Below are 19,598 nucleotides of genomic sequence, written 5' to 3'. Positions count from 1 at the left end.
AGGCCAATAATTATATAATGCAATACATTACAGAATTTAAACAGTACTTACCCATTATGAGTGGTGAGAGGCACAAGGTAATAGATCCTCAGCACTTAATAAGCATTTAGAAATATTTTCACAATCAAAAATAAATCAGTTTCAACCAACAAAATTAATTACTGTACATTAAATCAAACCTTACCAGTTACAGTGGCTGGTACATTAAGTTTGCTTAAGTGGTCTTTTTGTGCTTTGGCTAGCATGCATATTCTATGAAATTCTTCTTTCAGATCCCGGAAAGTCTTCTCTATGTAACCTCTAAAAATAAATCAACATTTTAAAATGTAAGGCTATATCTTCAAATTTTAAAAATCATGATTGAATTTACATAGCACTTTTTAATGTACCACAAAATAATTACTGAAAGGTTAAAGTTAAAGAAAAATCATTTTAAATTCCTAGAAAATGTTTCCTAAAACAACTTTAATATTTGGAGAGCCAGGTACAAAGTAAGTGATAAATTAAAGTTCTAATACATAAATGTAGCAAAGACTAGCATACCTACTTATTCATATATCACACTTATGCAGGCTGTCTCATTATTACATTAGAAATTTCAGTGTTTTGACTTTTTGTCCTCTGTGAACATCTTAAATAGAAAAAATTAAATATTCCACACTTTGATAAGGGTAACATTAAGAGACATCCATATAAAACAATGTGGCCATAGTACTTGTTCTATTGAAATAGGAGAACTTCAAAGAATTCAGTTTTTAGGCCCAGCTCTGCTATTAACTATATGACTTATTTAGGTCATTTTGATATGGTGGAGCCTTGAGTTGGTCTCTTCTAGTTTTAAAAGGATGCTTTTTCTTACAATTGCTAAAAATTTAAAATATGTACATAAAAATATATTTCAATATTTATAATTTGTAGGGTTGGCAAAAAAGGATATAGAACTACCTTTCATGGAATAAAGGAATGCCAAGACTCCTTGGTGAAGTTTCTTTTCTTAGAGAAGAAACCTCTTGTCTTCTTACCTTAAAGATATAAAATGATTACCACTTTAAATTGCTTCTAAACTCAAATGAGAATCGGTTAACAGAGAACACAATAGAAAATTTATCTTCCTCAATGAAAAATAAGTTTAGTTAGCTTAAAGATATATATATGGTACAATAGATTTTATTTTTTTCAATGAGAACATTCAGGGAAAAAGGAAAATGAAAGTAGAAAAATAAGATGAAGACATGAAGTATTTCTGGTAACTTCTTCAATTACTATTTCCAGTATTGCTAATTCAAGAAATTTCCTCAAATTCATATCTTGATGAAATTGCTACTCTGATCACTAAGCATCTGACACGACTAGAAACTTTAAGAAAAATATCTGTGAGTTTACTTTTTTTCCCATTGTTGGCCTATACATTTAAATCTATGTCTTTGTATTTTGTTATAGATTCTTTGCTGAGAAATGCGGCTGTATTAGAGGAATAAAGAAAACCAAGCTACAGCTCCTTAGCATTTAACAGTTTAAAGATAGTGCAATTATGTATTTAAGCTCCTTTAACACAAGTTCCTGCCACCACCCTGTGGCTTCCACTGGTATTACATTCATCATGACACAAAAGTCAACATTTAGATTTTTAAAAAATCTTCAGTCATACCTAGAGAACTTTGTGTACCTTTTAAAACTACAAATTGATAAATCCAAATATTTGAAGAAGTCCTAATATTCAATCATTTATAATTAGGCCAAAACTGTAGAGGGTCTAAGTTAAGTTCAAATTCAAACCAGTGTTTTATATTAGGTGACTTTTTAGATTTTATTCAATTAAGGTCATTGTAGCTCTTACTAAAATGGATGATTTTACTTTATTGTTTCTTATCATCTGAGTACATCTCCCTTATAGTCTTGCTTTTCAAAAGGTTCTTTCAATTTCTTAAGAGTCTTATTTGTTCTTTAGGGAAAAAAACCTGATTCCAGTTTGTTTCTCTTAAAATTAGTATCTTCTCCAATTTCTTCAGTTTATTGCTCTACTTTTTCAGCTTTTTCCAAATACTAGTGTTTGCTTACCATTTCTAAAATAGTGTATTACTTTACAGTAATTAGTAAAATATAATCTTAGCAACCCAAACAATTTTTAAAAATATATTATGTCATTAGACTCAGGTAAAATAAAGATCATCTGCTGCTGCATACTTTTTGTCTGACAGATATTTAGGCCATGTCTTCTTCTGGATTAAAACTGCTTTATTGAGCTTTATAAAGCAGTCATATCAAAAGACATTTTCACATTCACAGTTTGTTTTTAAAAGTGGTAGACAAGGCTTTTCTTTAGTGTTAATGTGCAATTAGAACACTCAATGGATTTTAGTGTGGACTAGGAAAAAAGGCGACATTTTAAAGCTAACCAATCACTCAGGACACTACAAGTATAAAAACAAACTCTTTAAAGGTTATATTATATTAAATCTATAGCAACAAAATCAGAGAAGAGGTAATATTAAAAGAACAGAAACATTTGACAATTTAAGATATTAAATAAATAATAAAACAAGTGATTAATAGAGTAAGTAATCTCCTTTTAAAATTTACTATCTAAAATTCTCAACATGAAATAAAAATATTCTATTAGGAGCTAGAAAGAACCAAAAAGAAGTGCTTCTGTAATTTTAGTCTGAAAATGAAGATAGTTACAGAAAACAGTAATGAAGACTACTCCGATTTTCAAAGTACTGATTTTGACATAAAGTAGGAATGATTGATTCTGAAGTTAAAGAAGCCTAAAAACTAAGGGGTGGGGGTGGGGGTGGGAAAGAGGTGAAGGAAAAGGCAGGAGAAGAATGATAAATTTTACCTGGCTCGCCAAATAACTGGTGTTGACTTACTTCTGCGATGTTTAGATTTGATAACTGGTGTGGGTGAATTTATCTGGAAAAGATTTCTTGCTTGTGTTGGCAGGGGGTAAAAGGAGGACTGACTTATTGAGGAATTTCTATGAAGTATCTAAACTAAGGCCTTCAAGCTTCTTTGGGGTTAGGAACAGTTCTGCTTACTATCATTTTTGTTATCATTATTGAAGAGACATATTACTGATTGTACTGAGCAATGCATTGCACCTTCTATCATTTGCACCAAATAAGTCTATTGATATATTTCAAATGAAAGTTTTATGTCCCCACATCCTAAGAAAAAATTTCGAAAGAGATCATAACATGTTAGTTCAAAAAAAAAGCAAAGCAGTTCTCTGACATTTTGAAGTAGGGTTTATCTAAAATGGGTATAGAATGTTAATATTATTTTCCACTGTAGCAATTGAACACAACTTTCTGAAAAAGATCATTTATTTTTTCAAAGGATTTAGGATTAGTATAGCTAACAGCAACTCCAACACTTTCCCCAGAAACTCAGACTTTCTTTTAAATGCTAAATGATCTTACCTAATGAAGATTACTCAGTTTGCTGAGCATCCCAGAGAGTAAGTAAACATTAAAAGAGATAATTTGTATTTTTCTATTTTCAAATATTATCCAGGTGGACCCCGCACTGCAGGAAGCTGAAGTTATTACAACTTCAAATAAGAAAGCAAGAGAATTCTGAACATTATATTTTAGGAGATTTTAACATTAAATCATTCAACAAATGAATTTATTTTGAGGTACTAAAACTTAAAATACTTAACATTATAAACTGTTCCAAGTACTAGTTTGGAAATGGCGAACTTGTGGAATGAATACTGAAATAAGAGTTTTACACGTCGTACTTTTCATTTACACTTCCAGTATGGCACTGGATAAGTCATTCAACTAAATCATTAAGATAAACCCATTTGAAGCAGTTGGAAGACGTTGTGAAACGATTCCTTAAATTTCCTCTTATGTAAATTTGGAGAATTTGTTTTACTGTAAATCAATTTAAGCTTCTCATAGATGTGTATTATATATAAAAAATGTTCTGTTCAAGACTTAGTTGCATATGCAATATTTAAGAAGGAGAAAAAACAAAAAGTGGCTAATATTTAATTAGTCCAAAACCTTCTTATTCTTAATGCAGCGATAATGAGAAATGTTTTTGTGTTGGAATCCAAGATCTGTTAGATACCAACATTTCAAAGAAAAAAAATGTATATTTTCCCCAATGCCTGCCTTTTAAATATTTGGTACTAAAAGTGAAAGTATTTTGTTTTTTTAATAAATCAATGTGAAAAATACAGAAATGATTCGCAATAGCCAAGACATGAATTCAATCTAAGTGTCAACAGATGATGGATGACTAGATAAAGAAAATGTGGTATATATACAATAGAATATTGTGTGTGTATACACACACACACACACACACACACACACACACACACACATTTTAAGGCCAAACACATCAGCTTTAAAAAAGAAGGAAATCCTGTCATTCGAGACAATATGGATGAACCTGGAGGACATTATGTTATGTAAAATAAGATAAGGCAGGCACAGAAAAACAAATATAAGCATGATCTCACTTATATGTGGAACCTAAAAAAGTCAAACTCATAGAAGCAGAGTAGAACGGTGGTTGCCAGGGTTTGGGGGGTAGGGGAAGTGGGAAGATGTTGAGTACAAAGTTTCAGTCATGTAGATGGATAAATTCTGGAGATCTAGTGCATAGCATGGGAACTATAGTTAATACTACTGTATTGTATACTTGAAATTTGCTAAGAGTATAAATCTTAAATGTTTTTACCACAATAAAAAAGAAAAATAACCATGTGAAGTGATGGATATATTAATTAGATTGACTGTGGTAATCATTTCATAATGTATACATATATCAAAACATCATGCTATACATTATAAATATATAAAATTTTTATTTGTCAATTTATAGCTCCAAAAAGCTAGGGGAGAAGAAGAAATGCAATAAAAATTTTTAATTAGAATCATGTTTTTTCTTAAAAATTTTAAGCAACTAAAGTCAGCAAAATTAAATTGAGTTATGGAACTTTTAAAGATGATTCAATTCAAACTCATTAATACCTCTCATATGGAAGGAATCTAAACTTTGTTTATTTATTTATTTATTTATTTTGACATTGTACCAATTTATTTTATTGCCTGAAGCCATATACTTCAAAAGGAAATTAAAAACAGAAACGTTCTCTTCTTTATGGTATATAAGATAAAACAACCTCTTAGCTATTTTTTCCATTTTTTTTCCTCCGGAATCTAAACTTTAAAAGGCTAATACTGAATAAAGGTGGTAAGTCTTCAATGATACATATTTAACCTATAGCAATGACTATGGCTTTATTCCAGGTTTCATCAAAGATTCTCTCGAAAATTTAGTTGAGATCCTTTCATGCAAAAGGAATATTTATTTTCAGGTGGCTCAGGCAACTGAGTGTAGCCAATATTTGATTTCATTTCTGAGATTACGCTTTTAAAACAGAAAAGAGCTATGTTCTTACTTGGAACAATGCCAACCAAGAAGTTAGCCAAGGTGAGATGGGATGGATTAGTAAAGGGAATATAAACTGTGGAATAGTTATAAATACTAACTTAATAAAATTTACTACAGGAAAAGAAAAAATTAGTGGAAAAAGAAAGTGAAAATAAGGATTCACTTATCACTTAGATTTTTGAAACTAAGAATGAAATGTTAAAGGAGAAAATGAGGTTGAATTTACCAGTTTTAGATATATTGAAACAAAAAAATGTTATGGTGAAGTCAAACATTGAATATGGCTGAATTAGGGAGAAAGTGAAAAAAGGGCTGAGAAAGTGAAGAGCTTAAGGTAGAAAATAGGAACAGAAAAAAGTTACAAGGGATTTGATAAGAATATAAAAGCATATTAAAAAAGAAGTCAGGACAAAAGGTAATTTAAAAAAATACACAGAAATTGTATTTATAAGAACTTATGGCCAGGTGAAATCTGTGGTTCTCTCACCCTCAATAATATTACTCAAAATCTAGAAAAGCAAGAGGAACACAAATCCTAGGAGCCTTGTCTGTTCCGCATGACACAGTGTGCTAGGCAAATCCACTGCCAGTGCGGGAACAATTCCAGGGCAAAATGGGATCCATCCCAGAGTTCTGAAGGAAGAGGCAAGAAAATAAACAATATAAAAATAAAATTATCCCAATTACTTCCAAGTTCTTTACAAGGTTTTGGTTTAACGCAAATCCCCCAAAACGTCTATCAATTCAATGTTACAATAAAACATTTAAAAAACGTTATCTTTCTGAATTAATTTTCTTAATAGGAAGAAATATCTAATTGTGGGAATGCCTTTTTACGCAAAATAGAAAAATAACTTAAGTGACTAATTTTAAAAAGTAAGGTTTCCCATACTTCCTTCACCCCTTCTCTGAACACTACTTTAAAATGAAATGATTTGGGAAAATCCTTTTCATTAACTACTACTTTTTTGTCATACCACTACCATGGTGAACAGAAAATATCTTCATGAAAATAGTTGTTATTTAAGCAATTTGCATATATTAATTATTTAACTAAATCCACATAATCTTGTGAATTAAGTACTTTAATTTGATTTTAAAGTTCACTATAGTTACTAAGGCTCTGGAGAGATCAAATATTTGTCTACAGTCTAGTAGGTGGAGTAGCTGCAATTGGAACACAAGCCTTATCGCCCCAGGCTCTTAACCTCTCAGGTTACAGGTCCCAACTGCTAGAGAAGTGAAGTAGTAGGGTTATCTAGCATGGTGAGGAAGATATAGAAGGGTAACATTTACACATTGCACCAACGCAAACTACTTTTAAGACTCTAAAACCTGTCTGTCATACAACAAATATATTTCTCAGTGAGGCATAGTTATAAGCCAAGTTTTGATGTTTAAACACTGCCTGGGGAAAAAAACCTTTGGTATGGCCCTTTTTGTGCTCAAGAATGTCCAAGAAGAAATTTACACCCCAAAATCACCCTAGATAGACTTACTCAAGTTCTGCCAAACCAGTTTACGTGTTAACAGAGGCAATCTGGCAATAGCTTCTTAACCAGAATTTCACAGTTTAAGTATTTCTCAAACTTGTCATTAAAAGTTAACCATTTGACAAAGCATGACAGTGGAGTAACTTACTGTTAATGCTATCCTCTCAAAACCTTAATTCTCTTCCTGCCTTCCTAACTACCTAATAGATGACTGGGCATAGTTATAGTAGCTGACTTAAAATCCTTGTCTGATCATCTCAATATCTGCATCATCTCAGGGTTGGTATCTGTTCCCTTGAAACTGGGTCATATTTTCTTGACTTGCCATATGTTGAATAATTTTGGACTGTACCCAGAACATTGTGAATATTATGTTGGGGAGATATTCTGTTTTATGGTGCCAAAGAGTGTTGATGTTTTTGTTTTTGCAGGAAATTAAGTTGGTTAGACTCAGACTCCAAACTGTCACTCCTCTGAAGAGCAGCAGCTCAGATCTCAGTTCATTCCTTAATGCTTCAGCTGCAAACTGCTTTCAGTTTGCCCACACATCCTTGGTTTTAGGGAGAGCCAGAGACGGGCTGAGTTTAAACACAGAACTTCAGCTTTACTTTCTCTGGCTCTCTTCTTTATTGGGGGGAGGGGGGCTTCCTTCTCTGGTGACTGGTTATTCTGGGCTCATTTTCCTTTCTGGTTCTTCCAGCCAGAATGGTGGTGGGCTTTCAATTGGAATTTTAGCCACTGGAATTGTGGCCACCCTCAGGACAAAACCACAGAAAACTTGGAATTTCACATTAGTGACAGTATTTCACAGTAGTGAGCAGCTCCTCCTTCTTGATACCTTTTTGGCTACCAGTATAATATTTGGTTTTCTTTTTAAGTTTTGGTGTTTTCATTGGTCCCTGTTGTTCTTAGACTAAAAATGTGGGCATTCTCTAAGGTTCACACATGGGTACACTGTTCTTCCCTCATTATATACACCTTTCTTATTGTTCATTCTCGTGTTAAGTCTATTGAGTATTCATTTCCTAAAGTCTGTATCTTCAGGCCCACCCTCTCTCTTGATAGCCACCCTCAATTCTCTTTCAATCCAATATATTTTCACTTGTTCTGCTGTCTATTGTAGAGAACCACATTTTAAAATATAACATAATCAGGGGCTTCCCTGGTGGTCCAGTGGTAAAGAATCCACCTTACAATGCAGGGGACGTGGGTTTGATCCCTGGTCACGGAACTAAGATCCCACATGCTGCGGGGCAACTAGCCCACGTGCCACAACTACTGAGCTCATGCCCACGTGACGAAAACTATGGAGCCCAAGCGCCCTGGAGCCTGTGTGCCACAACTAGAGCCCACGCACCGCAACAAAGAGCCCTCGCCACAACGAAGACCTGATGCAGCCATAAATAAATAAATTTTAAAAAATTAATCTTAAAAAAAATTTTGAAAAACCCAATCACCTTTTCCTCAAATCTGGTTCACAATTCTAATCTTCATTTTCCTTTGTTAATGCAAGGCCATTCTCCTTAAAATAAAAAAATCTTAGGGAAAGATAAAACCTTAAAGAAACTGAGATTAAGCATTCCTAGAATAGCAAAATTCAAAACAAAACTAGGGGTCTGATAAAGGGCTACCAACTTTTTACTTTGCCAAGAAAAAACTTAGTAAAAACAACTAACTATAAAGATCTATTATCTTCTTCATGTAAAAGAGAAATGGACATTTATCAAAAAAGTAGAAGGGAGAGTTTTAGATTCAGATTTATTAAAAAGTTTTCACTCTGTCCTCAGGACAAGATGAGAAACAAGAACTAGGGACAAGAACAGGGATTCTGTGGCTGCAGCATGGGGAAAGAGGAGGAAGAGAAAATGTTCAATCAGCAGCAGCAAGAAGGAAAGCAACATTTACTGTGGCCACTGGCCATCCAGCAGGAATACATTCTAGATGACACTTTCAGGGAATCTGGACAAGTCAGTGACCTCCTGCACATCATTATTTGGATGACATGTAGAGGGAATCATGCTGTCTTAATGTTAAATGGTGAAGAGCAATTAGAGGTAGAAATAACGGTGGGTAAACCTATCCAATAAGGAATATAAAAATCACACCACTATTGATAAGCACAACAGGAGTGAGAAAACAAAAGATACCCATCTCGGAATTATTTGGTTTTCCAAAAGGAACTTATCAGAGAAGAAAAAAAAAATCATAGTTTAATGACTTACAGAATGCCTGGGAACTACTTTACAATAGTTTTATCAGGATTCTAGGATCTATCTATTTATCTTAGAGCCAAGTATCAAGTGTATGGAAAGATGTCTAATTGGCAAAGAAAAAAAAATCTTTCAGGGAAAAAGCTTTCATAACATGGCAAGAGTGCCTTAAGCAAGCAACAAAGACACTGAAAGAACACAGCATATTAGGTGCAAATGATAAATCAGGTGTGCCCTCCCCATCTCTCCCCTATCAAATTCTAGCAATATCTTAAAAGGGACTACAAATTCAATAAGAGTTGTTAAAATACAATATTGGGAAAAGTGCTAGCTAGAGATTCTATGGTAAAATGAAGCTAAGTAGTTTTCTTTTTAAAAAAATTTTTTTTTCTTTTTGGCCATATTACGTAGCTTGCGGTATCTTAGTTCCCCAACCAGGATTGAACCTGGGCCCTCAGCAGTGAAAGTGTGGAGTCCTAACCACTGGACCACTAGGGAATTCCCGCTAAGTAGTTTTCTTACTGTTGATTTTGGACACTATAATACATTCTTGTGCCTTTAAAAATTACCACGAAGAATACATACTGTGCAACATTTCACAAATCTAGGGTTCTGTGGAATAGCTCAAGAAATGCATCAGGCACCACACCATCTTTTAACAGCATAATGCAACCCTTTGCATGTGCAGGCATCCATCTGGGTCCACCTTGTGTCCCCCACCATGAGACCAATGCAAATATTATGCTCTAGCTGCTTGCTGTTCTATAAATAACAGAGACCTTTTATACTCTGATCCAGGAGTCTCATGTCTTCTTCCAGCATCCATGAAGTTATAACTTATTAGCTTGTAGGTAGAGTAAAATCAAACCCCAGATCCTGAAACTCATGGGGTCAACAACTGTCACAATAGTATTAAATATTATTTGCTTTTTTTTTTTTTTACTGTGTTGGCATTTATACTGATGATACAAAAGCAATGGTGAATAAAACTGCTGGTGCCTGAGTATGACTAAGGCCATGTTACCAAACTGTACTCACTGTATTCGTCAATGCCGTACACTCGATCAAAAAGGAAACCAGTTTCACCTAAGAATATCCTTGATGATGACACAGTAAAAACTATGAATTCGGGCTTCCCTGGTGGCTCAGTGGCACGGGTTCATGCCCCGGTCTGGGAAGATCCCACATGCCGCGGAGCGGCTGGGCCCGTGAGCCATGGCCACTGAGCCTGTGCGTCCAGAGCCTGTGCTCCGCAATGGGAGAGGCCACAACAGGGGGAGGCCCGCGTACCACAAAAAACCCCACAAAACTATTAATTTTATTGAATTTTGATCCCAAGCTAACATTTTTTAGTATTCTCTGTGACGGAATGGGAAATATACACAAATGACTTCTATACCATACTGAAGAACAGGGGGAAAAGCACTTGTGCAAGTGTTTGAGCTTCAAGCTGAACTAGTCACTTTTTTTTTTTTTTTTTTTTTTTGTGGTACGCGGGCCTCTCACTGTTGCGGCCTCTCCCATTGCGGAGCGCAGGCTCCGGACGCACAGGCCCAGCGGCCATGGCCCATGGGCCCAGCCGCTCCGTGGCATGTGGGATCCTCCCGGGCCGGGGCACGAACCCCCGCATCAGCAGGCAGACTCTCAACCACTGCGCCACCAGGGAAGCCCTGAACTAGTCACTTTTTTAATGGAATGCCATTTTCACTTGAAAGAATGATTATCATGCAAGCTATGGTTATTCAGACATTTTCTCAAAAGCAAATGAAGCTAGCTTCCCACTTTAAGGAAAACAACTGAAAAGATTTGTTGTTTACGAAAAAATTTAAGTTTTCAAGTGCAAATTTTGGAAAACTTCTGTTATAGTAATCTTGACAGCTGCCCAGTAAAGACTTTTCTGATGAGATCAGTAATGATGTTAAATGTGAGTTAAAATATTATATCATGAAATAAGTCAATATTTGGAAGTTGTGCATAGCTCCCTGAACCAGTATTTTCCAAATGACCAATTCATGATGCTACAAAATCATACATAAGTAAAAGATACATTCAAAGTACAAGACAGACCAATGGCTTTTAATGTACCAGAAGAGTTCACTGGTTTCAGCTTTCATACTGCAGCTAACATTAAGAAATTACCACTTGCCAAGTTTTGGTGTAGTATCAAAGGAAAATATCTACAATTTCTAAAAAGGTTATTAAAATACTCTTCTCTTTCCCAACTACGTATCTGTGTGAAGCTGGATTTTCTTCATATAATTCAACCAACCAACCAACCAACCAAAAAAAACCCACCCCCACCCCCCCACCAAACCACCCACCACAACATATCACAACAGATCAAATGCAAAAAGCATTTCTAACTAAAAAACAAATATCTTTTTTTTTTTTTTTTTTTTTTGGCCACGCCATGCGGCATGTGGGATCTTAGTTTCCTGACCAGGGATCAAAACTTCACCCCCTGCACTGGAAGTGCAGAGTCTTAACCACTGGACCGCCAGGGAAGTATGAAGAAACAAATATCTTTAAGACAGATTTTGAGAACTTTTAGGATGACAGATATATATTAATAAGAGAAACTGGATTGTTTTGGAGGGCTAGCCCCAACCTACTGAGGTTGAAAAAACAGCCTTTCACGCCTTGGTCAAGATAAATCAGGGAAGAATAGAATACAGTAACTCTGTTTAGTGGGCTCTGGAAAAGAGTAGAAAACAGAAAAATAGGAAATGTGAGAAAGAGTACAAAAAGGGGAAATAAGGGGAGAAATACGATAGTAGAGCTATTTAAATCTGCTTAGAAGCCAGGGAAGAGGATTTAAAAAGTGATATGCCACTTCTCATTTTCTTCTCCCCTCAAAAATTATTTCTAGTATAATAACAAAGCAAAAACTAAAATTATGTATTAAATTAAAAAACAGAAACTCACCAAGATTAACATACAGAAATCTGTTGCATTTCTTTACACTAACCATGAAGTATCAGAAATGGAAAGTAAAAGAACAATCCCTTTTAAAATCCCATCAAGGGGACTTGCCTGGTGGCGCAGTGGTTAAGAATCCACCTGCCAATGCAGGGGACACAGGTTCGAGCCCTGGTCTGGGAAGATCCCACATGCCATGGAGCAACTAAGCCCATGTGCCACAGTTACTGAGCTTGCGCTCTAGAGCCCACGAGCCACAACTACTGAGCCTGCGTGTCACAACTACTGCAGCCTGCGTGCCTAGAGCCTGTGCTCTGCAACAAAGAGAAGCCACTGCAATGAGAAGCCCACACACCGCAACAAAGAGTAGCCCCCGCTCGCTGAAACTAGAGAAAGCCCGCACACAGCAACGAAGACCCAACACAGCCAAAAAATAAATAAATTTATTTTTTAAAAAATTGCATCAAAAAATAAATAAAATACTTAGAAATAAATCTGAGCAAGGAGGTGAAAAGATTTACAGTTGAGAACTACAAAACACTGATGAAGGACACTGTAGATGATTCAAGGAAATGGAAAGATATTCCATGCTCTTGGATTAGAAGAATTAATATTGTTAAAATGGTCATACTACTCAAAGCAATCTACAGATTTAATGTGATCCCTATCAAATTACCCATGATATTTTTCACAGAACTACAACAAACAATCCTAAAATTTATATGGAAACATAAAAGACCCAGAATTGCCAACACAATCCTGAGGAAAAAGACCAAACCTGGAGGTATAACCCTCCCAGACTTCAGACAATACTACAAAGCTACAGTAATTAAAACAGCATGGTATTGGCACAAAAACAGACATATGGAACAGAACAGAGAGCCCAGAAATAAACCCACACACTACAGTCAATTAATCTTTGACAAAGGAGGCAAGAATATAATGGAGAAAAGACACTTTCTTCAGCAAGTGGTGTTGAGAAAGCTAGATAGAAATCAATGAAGTTAGAGCACACCCTCACACCGTACACAAAAATAAACTCAAAATGGCTTAAAGACTTAAATATAAGACATGACATCATAAAACTCCTAGAAGAGAACATAGGTAAAACATTCTCCAACATAAATCATACCAATGTTTTCTTAGGTCAGTCTCCCAAGGAAATAGAAATAAGAGCAAAAATAAACAAATGGGGCCTAATCAAACTTATAAGCTTTTGCACAGCAAAGGAAAGGATAAAAAAAATGAAAAGACAACCTACAGACTGGGAGAAAATCTTTGCAAATGATGTGACCAACAAGGGCTTAATTTCCAAAATATATGAACAGCTCATACAACTCATTAACAGAAAAAAAAAAAAACAAAACCACCCAATCAAAATATGGGCAGAAGACCTAAATAGACATTTAACCAAAGAAGATGTAAGATGGCCAACCAGGCACATGAAAAGATGCTCAACATTGCTAATTATTAGAGAAATGCAATTCAAAACTACAGTGAGGTACCACCTCAAACTGATGAGAATGGCCATCATTAAAAAGTCTACAAGTAACAAATGCTGGAGAGGGTGTGGAGAAAAGGGAACCCTTTTACACTGCTGGTGGGAATGTAAATTGCTGCAGCCACCACGGAAAACAGTATGGAGGTTCCTTAAAAAGCTAAAAAGAGAGATGCCATATGATCCAGCAATCCCACTCCTGGGCATATATCCAGAGAGAACCGTAATTCGAAAAGATACATGCACCCAAATATTCACTGTGGCACTACTTACAATAGCCAAGACATGGAAGCAACCTAAATGTCCATCAACAGATGAATGGATAAAGAAAATGTGGTATATATACACAATAGAATACTACTCAGCCATAAAAAATAATGAAATAATGCCATTTGCAGCAACATGGATGGACCTAGAGATTATCATACTTAGTGAAGTCTGAAAGAGAAAGACAAATACCATATAACATTTATATGTGGAATCTAAAATATGACACAAATGAACTTATTTATGAAACAGACTCACAGACAAAGAAAACAAACATGGTTACCAAAGGGGAGAGGGGGTGGGGGAGGGATAAATTAGGTATTTGGGATTAACAGATACAAATTACTATATAAAAAATAGATAAATAACAAAGTCCTACTGTATAGCACAGGGAACTATATTCAATGTCCTGTAATAAAACCATAATGGAAAAGAACATGAAAAAGAATATGTATATATACGCATAACTGAATCACTTTGCTATGCACCAGAAACTAACACAACAATGTAAATCAACAATACTTCAATAAAAAAAACAAAAACAAAACCAGAGACTCAGAACAGGAGTTAGGATGAATTAATAATTCAGATTTGGAAACAATTTCTACAACAAAAGTTTCAATGTAAACATTAAAATGATTTGGATATGAATTTTCTTAGAGTTTGTGATATATTTATTATGACACCTTGGGAACTTGTTGAATAACTATTTTCCTTCTAATTGTTAATCTACCAGAGAGTCTATAAACAAAGACTAATCTCCAGAGAAAAGTAATATAGAAGTGTTACATATAAAAAGAAGGTATATTTGATCCAATCTCTAAAAACAAAACCAGGGAGAATGGGACATTTGCTCTGACCAAGAAGGTAAGTTGTTACATACACACGTTTTCTCCAATCCTCTGTAATCCCCAGGCTAGGCTGTCATGTGCCATTGTATAATGGGCATTTCTATCTAATAAGAGATGATGAAAAGAAAGAATCAAGCCTTAAAGGAATACAGGGATAAATCTTTTTTTTTTTTTTCTTTTTTTTTACAAAGGTGAGTACATAAGCAGTCATATTTTTTTTTAAAGTTCCTCTCTCAGGAAAGGTACTATGTGTTTTGGTAATGTAAACCATATTTTACTTTGCCAAGGAAATCACTTGATAATTAACATATCTTGACTAATGATATAATTTCTAACTTCTGTTCAAATAATAAAAACATATTTAAAAAAGGGGGTTTTATCATATACCTGTATATGATACTCTATTTTAAAGCATTTACAATGTATATAAAACCAGGTACCTGACAATAAACCTAACCTACAAATAAATAAATATAGTTTAAGAGACTTGCAATAAAGTATCTAGAGGTTGAAAGAAGCTATGGGGGCCTGAAACTCAGATGGAGATCCCTAAGTGTGTGGGGCACCTAAAGTCCAGAGTATATGAGATATGAACAGTTCAAGGATGGAGATGTCATCCAAGACCTAGACTTGTGAGGCTAGGATTTTATAAGCTACAGAAGGCCAGACAGCAGAACAAGTTAAAGTTCATACAGTGTCTGCCAAAACTGTCATATACAATAACTGGAGGAACATACCATGGGCAAATGCTTTTCACTGAAGAACCATCTACAGAATAAAGAAACAAAAATAAAGAATAAGGAAACAAAAAGAAGCACTCTCTCCTCTGAAGTCATGATTATGTAATTTAAAAAAGTTATAGTAGGGGCTTCCCTGGTGGTGCAGTGGTTGAGGGTCCGCCTGCCAATGCAGGGCACACGGGTTCGTGCCCCGGTCCGGGAAGATCCCACATGGCACAGAGCGGCTGGGCCGGTGAGCCATGGCCGCCGCTGGGCCTGAGCGTCCGGAGCCTGTGCTCCGCAACGGGAGAGGCCACAACAGCGAGAGGCCCGCATACCGCAAAAAAAACAAAAACAAAAATCAAAAAAGTTATAGTAAATGAAATTGCTCTTTCAAAACCCTCAGTTTTAGCTTTCAGTTTATTTAATGTTCTCCAAAGTAGCCTGGGATAATATGGGTTCTTGCCTAGAGATTATTCTTTTTCTATTAAAATGCTGCACAAAATTTAAGTTTACACATCAATGCACATACTACCACATAAGCAAGTTAAGAATTTTCCTTTCCCCTACTTAAACTAAATTTTGAGTGCCTGATCAAGCGTAACTTCAGCTCACTGGGAATTTTTATTTTTAAATTAAGGTCCTATATGTTTTATCTGTACCATAAAATGATAATTAGGATTTCATCTTGTCATGTAATTAGGACTTCACATTGTCTTTTAATTTGCTTGCTAATTGCTTTGGGTCTCCAAATCTTTGTTTGCCCAACCAGATTGTAGCTCCTTAAAAGGGAAAGATCTTACTCTTTTTTTTTTTTTTTTGGTATTCCTATCAAGGACTAGCAAGACTGGGAAAATAGAAGGAGTTCAATAAATACTTCTTGTCCACTCAGCCATAAAAAGAAACGAAACTGAGTTATTTGTAGTGAGGTGGATGGACCTAGAGTCTGTCATACAGACTGAAGTAAGCCAGAAAAAGAAAAAGAAATACCACATGCTAACACATATATATGGAATATATAAAAAAAAAAGGTTCTTTAGAACCTAGGGGCAGGACAGGAATAAAGACACAGATGTAGAGAATGGACTTGAGGATATGGGGAGGGGGGAAGGGTAAGCTGGGACGAAGTGAGAGAGTGGCATGGACATATATACACTACCAAATGTAAAATAAATAGCTAGTGGGAAGCAGCCACATAGCACAGGGAGATCAGCTCGGTGGTATGTGACCACCTAGAGGGGTGGGATAGGGAGGGTGGGAGGGAGACGCAAGAGGGAGGAGATATGGGGATATATGTATATGTATAGGTGATTCACTTTGTTATAAAGCAGAAACTAACACACCATTGTAAAGCAATTATACTCCAATAAAGATGTTAAAATAAAAACAAAAACTTCTTGTCTAACTGATTGACAAGTAAATTTTTAGACATCAGCTTTCTTCAAACATGTCAGAGCTTCTACGTTTATTTGCAATTGCCAGGTACAGCACATCCTACTTCCTTAATGTTAGCACTGATGGCAGCTCCACAGCTCCATCGCTGTTTTACTATTCTAAACCTATAAAATCTTTCCTGCTCCTCAGTTACCATGTATCTGCTGATCTAATCACAATGATAGCTACATTAGAAATTTGCCAACTGTCTAACTGGCATCTTTCAGTAACAACTGTATTCTTTGTATTTTTAAGCTTTTGTTTAAAGCATATAACTCAAATGAAAAAAGATGTATAAAGAATAAATTACATATAGAAAATCAGAAATAAAGCATAAAAACATCTCTATACATATGAACACATGGTCTCTAAATAATTAAAAGTTCAAATAAACTCATATAATATATACTTTGTATCTTGGATCCTAGAATCTGAAAAAACTTTACAACATTCAATAATGTCTATTTTGGTTCTTAAATCAGGACTTTAAGTCAGAGGGCAGTTTAGAGTTATTGAATGAATGAGTGAAGAAAATTTACCAACATCACTAAATTCTTTTATATATTTTACATTTTTGCTCTCTATATTTTCTTGTGTCAAAACACTCTAGACTTTTGTATAACTTCCACACACACAAAAAAAGGGATAGAAAGATGACAAAATCTTTTGTCACACCCTACACACCTAGGGTAGCATTTAGTTTGCAGATGAAGTGGTTCCCAGAGCTGTATTATAAAAAAATCTCGTTTCCAAGATCATAAAAATGATCCAGGGGAACTCCCTGGTGGTCCAGTGGTTAGGAGTCTGCACTTCCACTGCAGGGGGCCTGGGTTTGATCCCTGCTCAGAATTTGTATTTATATTAAAATAAAACAATTGCTAAATAATAACTGCTATCATGACATATGTTACTATGTCTGACTATGGTGTCCTGCAAACAAGATAGTAGTCTTTGCCAAGAATAACTGTATGCATTTTTGTGTTATTTGATTTCTTACAATTTTTAACTTTTAAAGTAATAATATGCGACAGTTTCTTGGTTCTCTAAAGCACTGCTCAGCTAATCTCCTCTGGAAAGTCTATATTCATATTAGAATTTTTGAAATTATTCTCAAGATAATAAGCTATGATTATTTCTTTCCTCTGAGATGAAAAGCAATAGGATTCAGGAGAATCAAATGCATTATTAAATTCTGCCAGGTTCCTTTAACTCTCATTAATATTTATCATATGGTAAATGATATACTATGCTGTCCCTACACACACTCTTGATCTTTCGGTACCCTCTTCTGTATACCACAATCCACAATCCCTGTGACGCTTTTATTTTTATTTATTTTTTTGTGTGGTACGCGGGCCTCTCACTGTTGTGGCCTCTCACTGTTGTGGCCTCTCCCGTTGTGGAGCACAGGCTCCGGACGCGCAGGCTCAACAGCTATGGCTCACGGGCCTAGCCGCTCCGCGGCATGTGGGATCTTCCCGGACCGGGGCAGGAACCCATATCCCCTGCATCGGTGGGTGGACTCTCAACCACTGCGCCACCAGGGAAGCCCTTATTTTTATTTTTAAAAATATTTATTTATTTAGGGTGCGCTGGGTCTTTGTTGTGGCAAATGGGCTCGTTCAGTTGCAGCATGTGGGATCTAGTTCCCTGACCAGGAATTGAACCCGGGCCCCCTGCAATGGGAGCATGGAGTCTTAACCACTGGACCACCAGGGAAGTCCCCCTGTGATGCTTTTAAATACAGTAGGTCTACAAAATCTTTGATAATCTGTTTTTTCAAGAAGAAGAACTTATTTTCTTATCTCTGAAGCACTTAGTGACTTGTTTCTAATGAGCAGAATAAAGTCGAAGCAAAGGTGTGATTTTAGAGACTAGCTTGTAGAAAGCACTGTGGCTTCCTCCTCGCTCTCTTGGATCTCTTTCTTTCTTACTCTGAGGAAGACAGCTGGCACACTGTGATGAGAGGCCCATGTGGTGAGGTATCTTGCCAACAGCCATCTTGGAGTGAGCCATCTTGGAAGTGGATCCTCCAACCACCGTTAAGCTTTCAGGTGACTGGAAGCCTTTGGCCACATTCTGACTTCAATCACATAAGATCCTGAATCAGAACTACCCAGCTAAGTCACCCCTGAATTTTTGACCCACAGAAAGTGATTAATAAATAGTTGTTGCTATATATTGGGGTAAATTTGGGGTACTTTGTTATAGATAATACAATGAATCCTATCTCAACAAGAAATACTGTACAAACTACAGTGGTGTACAAGAGGTGAAACTCAAGTTTTCCATTAAACTGAGTACTTCTCCTCTAATCACTAAACTATAAGCAGAATACTAAGGGTCATCCAACGATACAGGTTCTGCGACCTTGACTTTATTATGTCCTTTTAGAAATCAAAGGACTCTTGCATGCTCTTTTTGTAGGATTTCTATGAACAGACTAAACTATAAATTTCATGTTTCTCAAATACAATTCTCTAAAAGGTCCTCTTTTCCCTCAACATATTCCTTTTTCTTCCACTCTATGTGTCTCATTTTCCAAGGCAGCCATAGTTGCCATTTGCCATAATGTCTGGGGGTCTTTCCCTTTTCAAATATCCTAGCCAAGTCCTAAACAAGGTAAACAGTCCTCAAACTACCCACCAAATAGGAGGAGGAAAGGACTGTGAGTGGTTAGCAGTAGCCTCCTTCTGTTGTTGGTTCAAACCATTTCTATTAAGTCACTAATTCATGACAGAGTCTAGGCCAACTGATTGGGAATGTAATTTCTAAAATCAGTTAAG

At 35.7% G+C, this 19,598-nt stretch overlaps 1 protein-coding gene across 5 annotated transcripts in view; it reads right to left on the bottom strand.

Annotated features, from left to right (window-relative positions):
- TANK (TRAF family member associated NFKB activator) overlaps positions 1-19,598 on the bottom strand; it is a 91,413-nt gene that overhangs the window by 11,036 nt on the left and 60,779 nt on the right. For all 5 annotated transcript variants that reach the window (XM_059053789.2, XM_067026167.1, XM_067026168.1 and 2 more), the window contains 2 exons: positions 946-1,022; positions 185-300 (listed from right to left, as the gene is read on the bottom strand). In XM_059053789.2, coding sequence (XP_058909772.1) covers positions 185-300; positions 946-1,022 — 193 coding nt within the window. The remainder of the gene's footprint in view (positions 1-184; positions 301-945; positions 1,023-19,598) is intronic.

Source organism: Kogia breviceps, chromosome 2, assembly GCF_026419965.1.
Source record: "Kogia breviceps isolate mKogBre1 chromosome 2, mKogBre1 haplotype 1, whole genome shotgun sequence".
Classification (NCBI taxonomy): domain Eukaryota; kingdom Metazoa; phylum Chordata; class Mammalia; order Artiodactyla; family Physeteridae; genus Kogia; species Kogia breviceps.
Note: the sequence above shows the minus strand (reverse complement) of the source record. Positions and strands in the feature narration are given on the sequence as shown.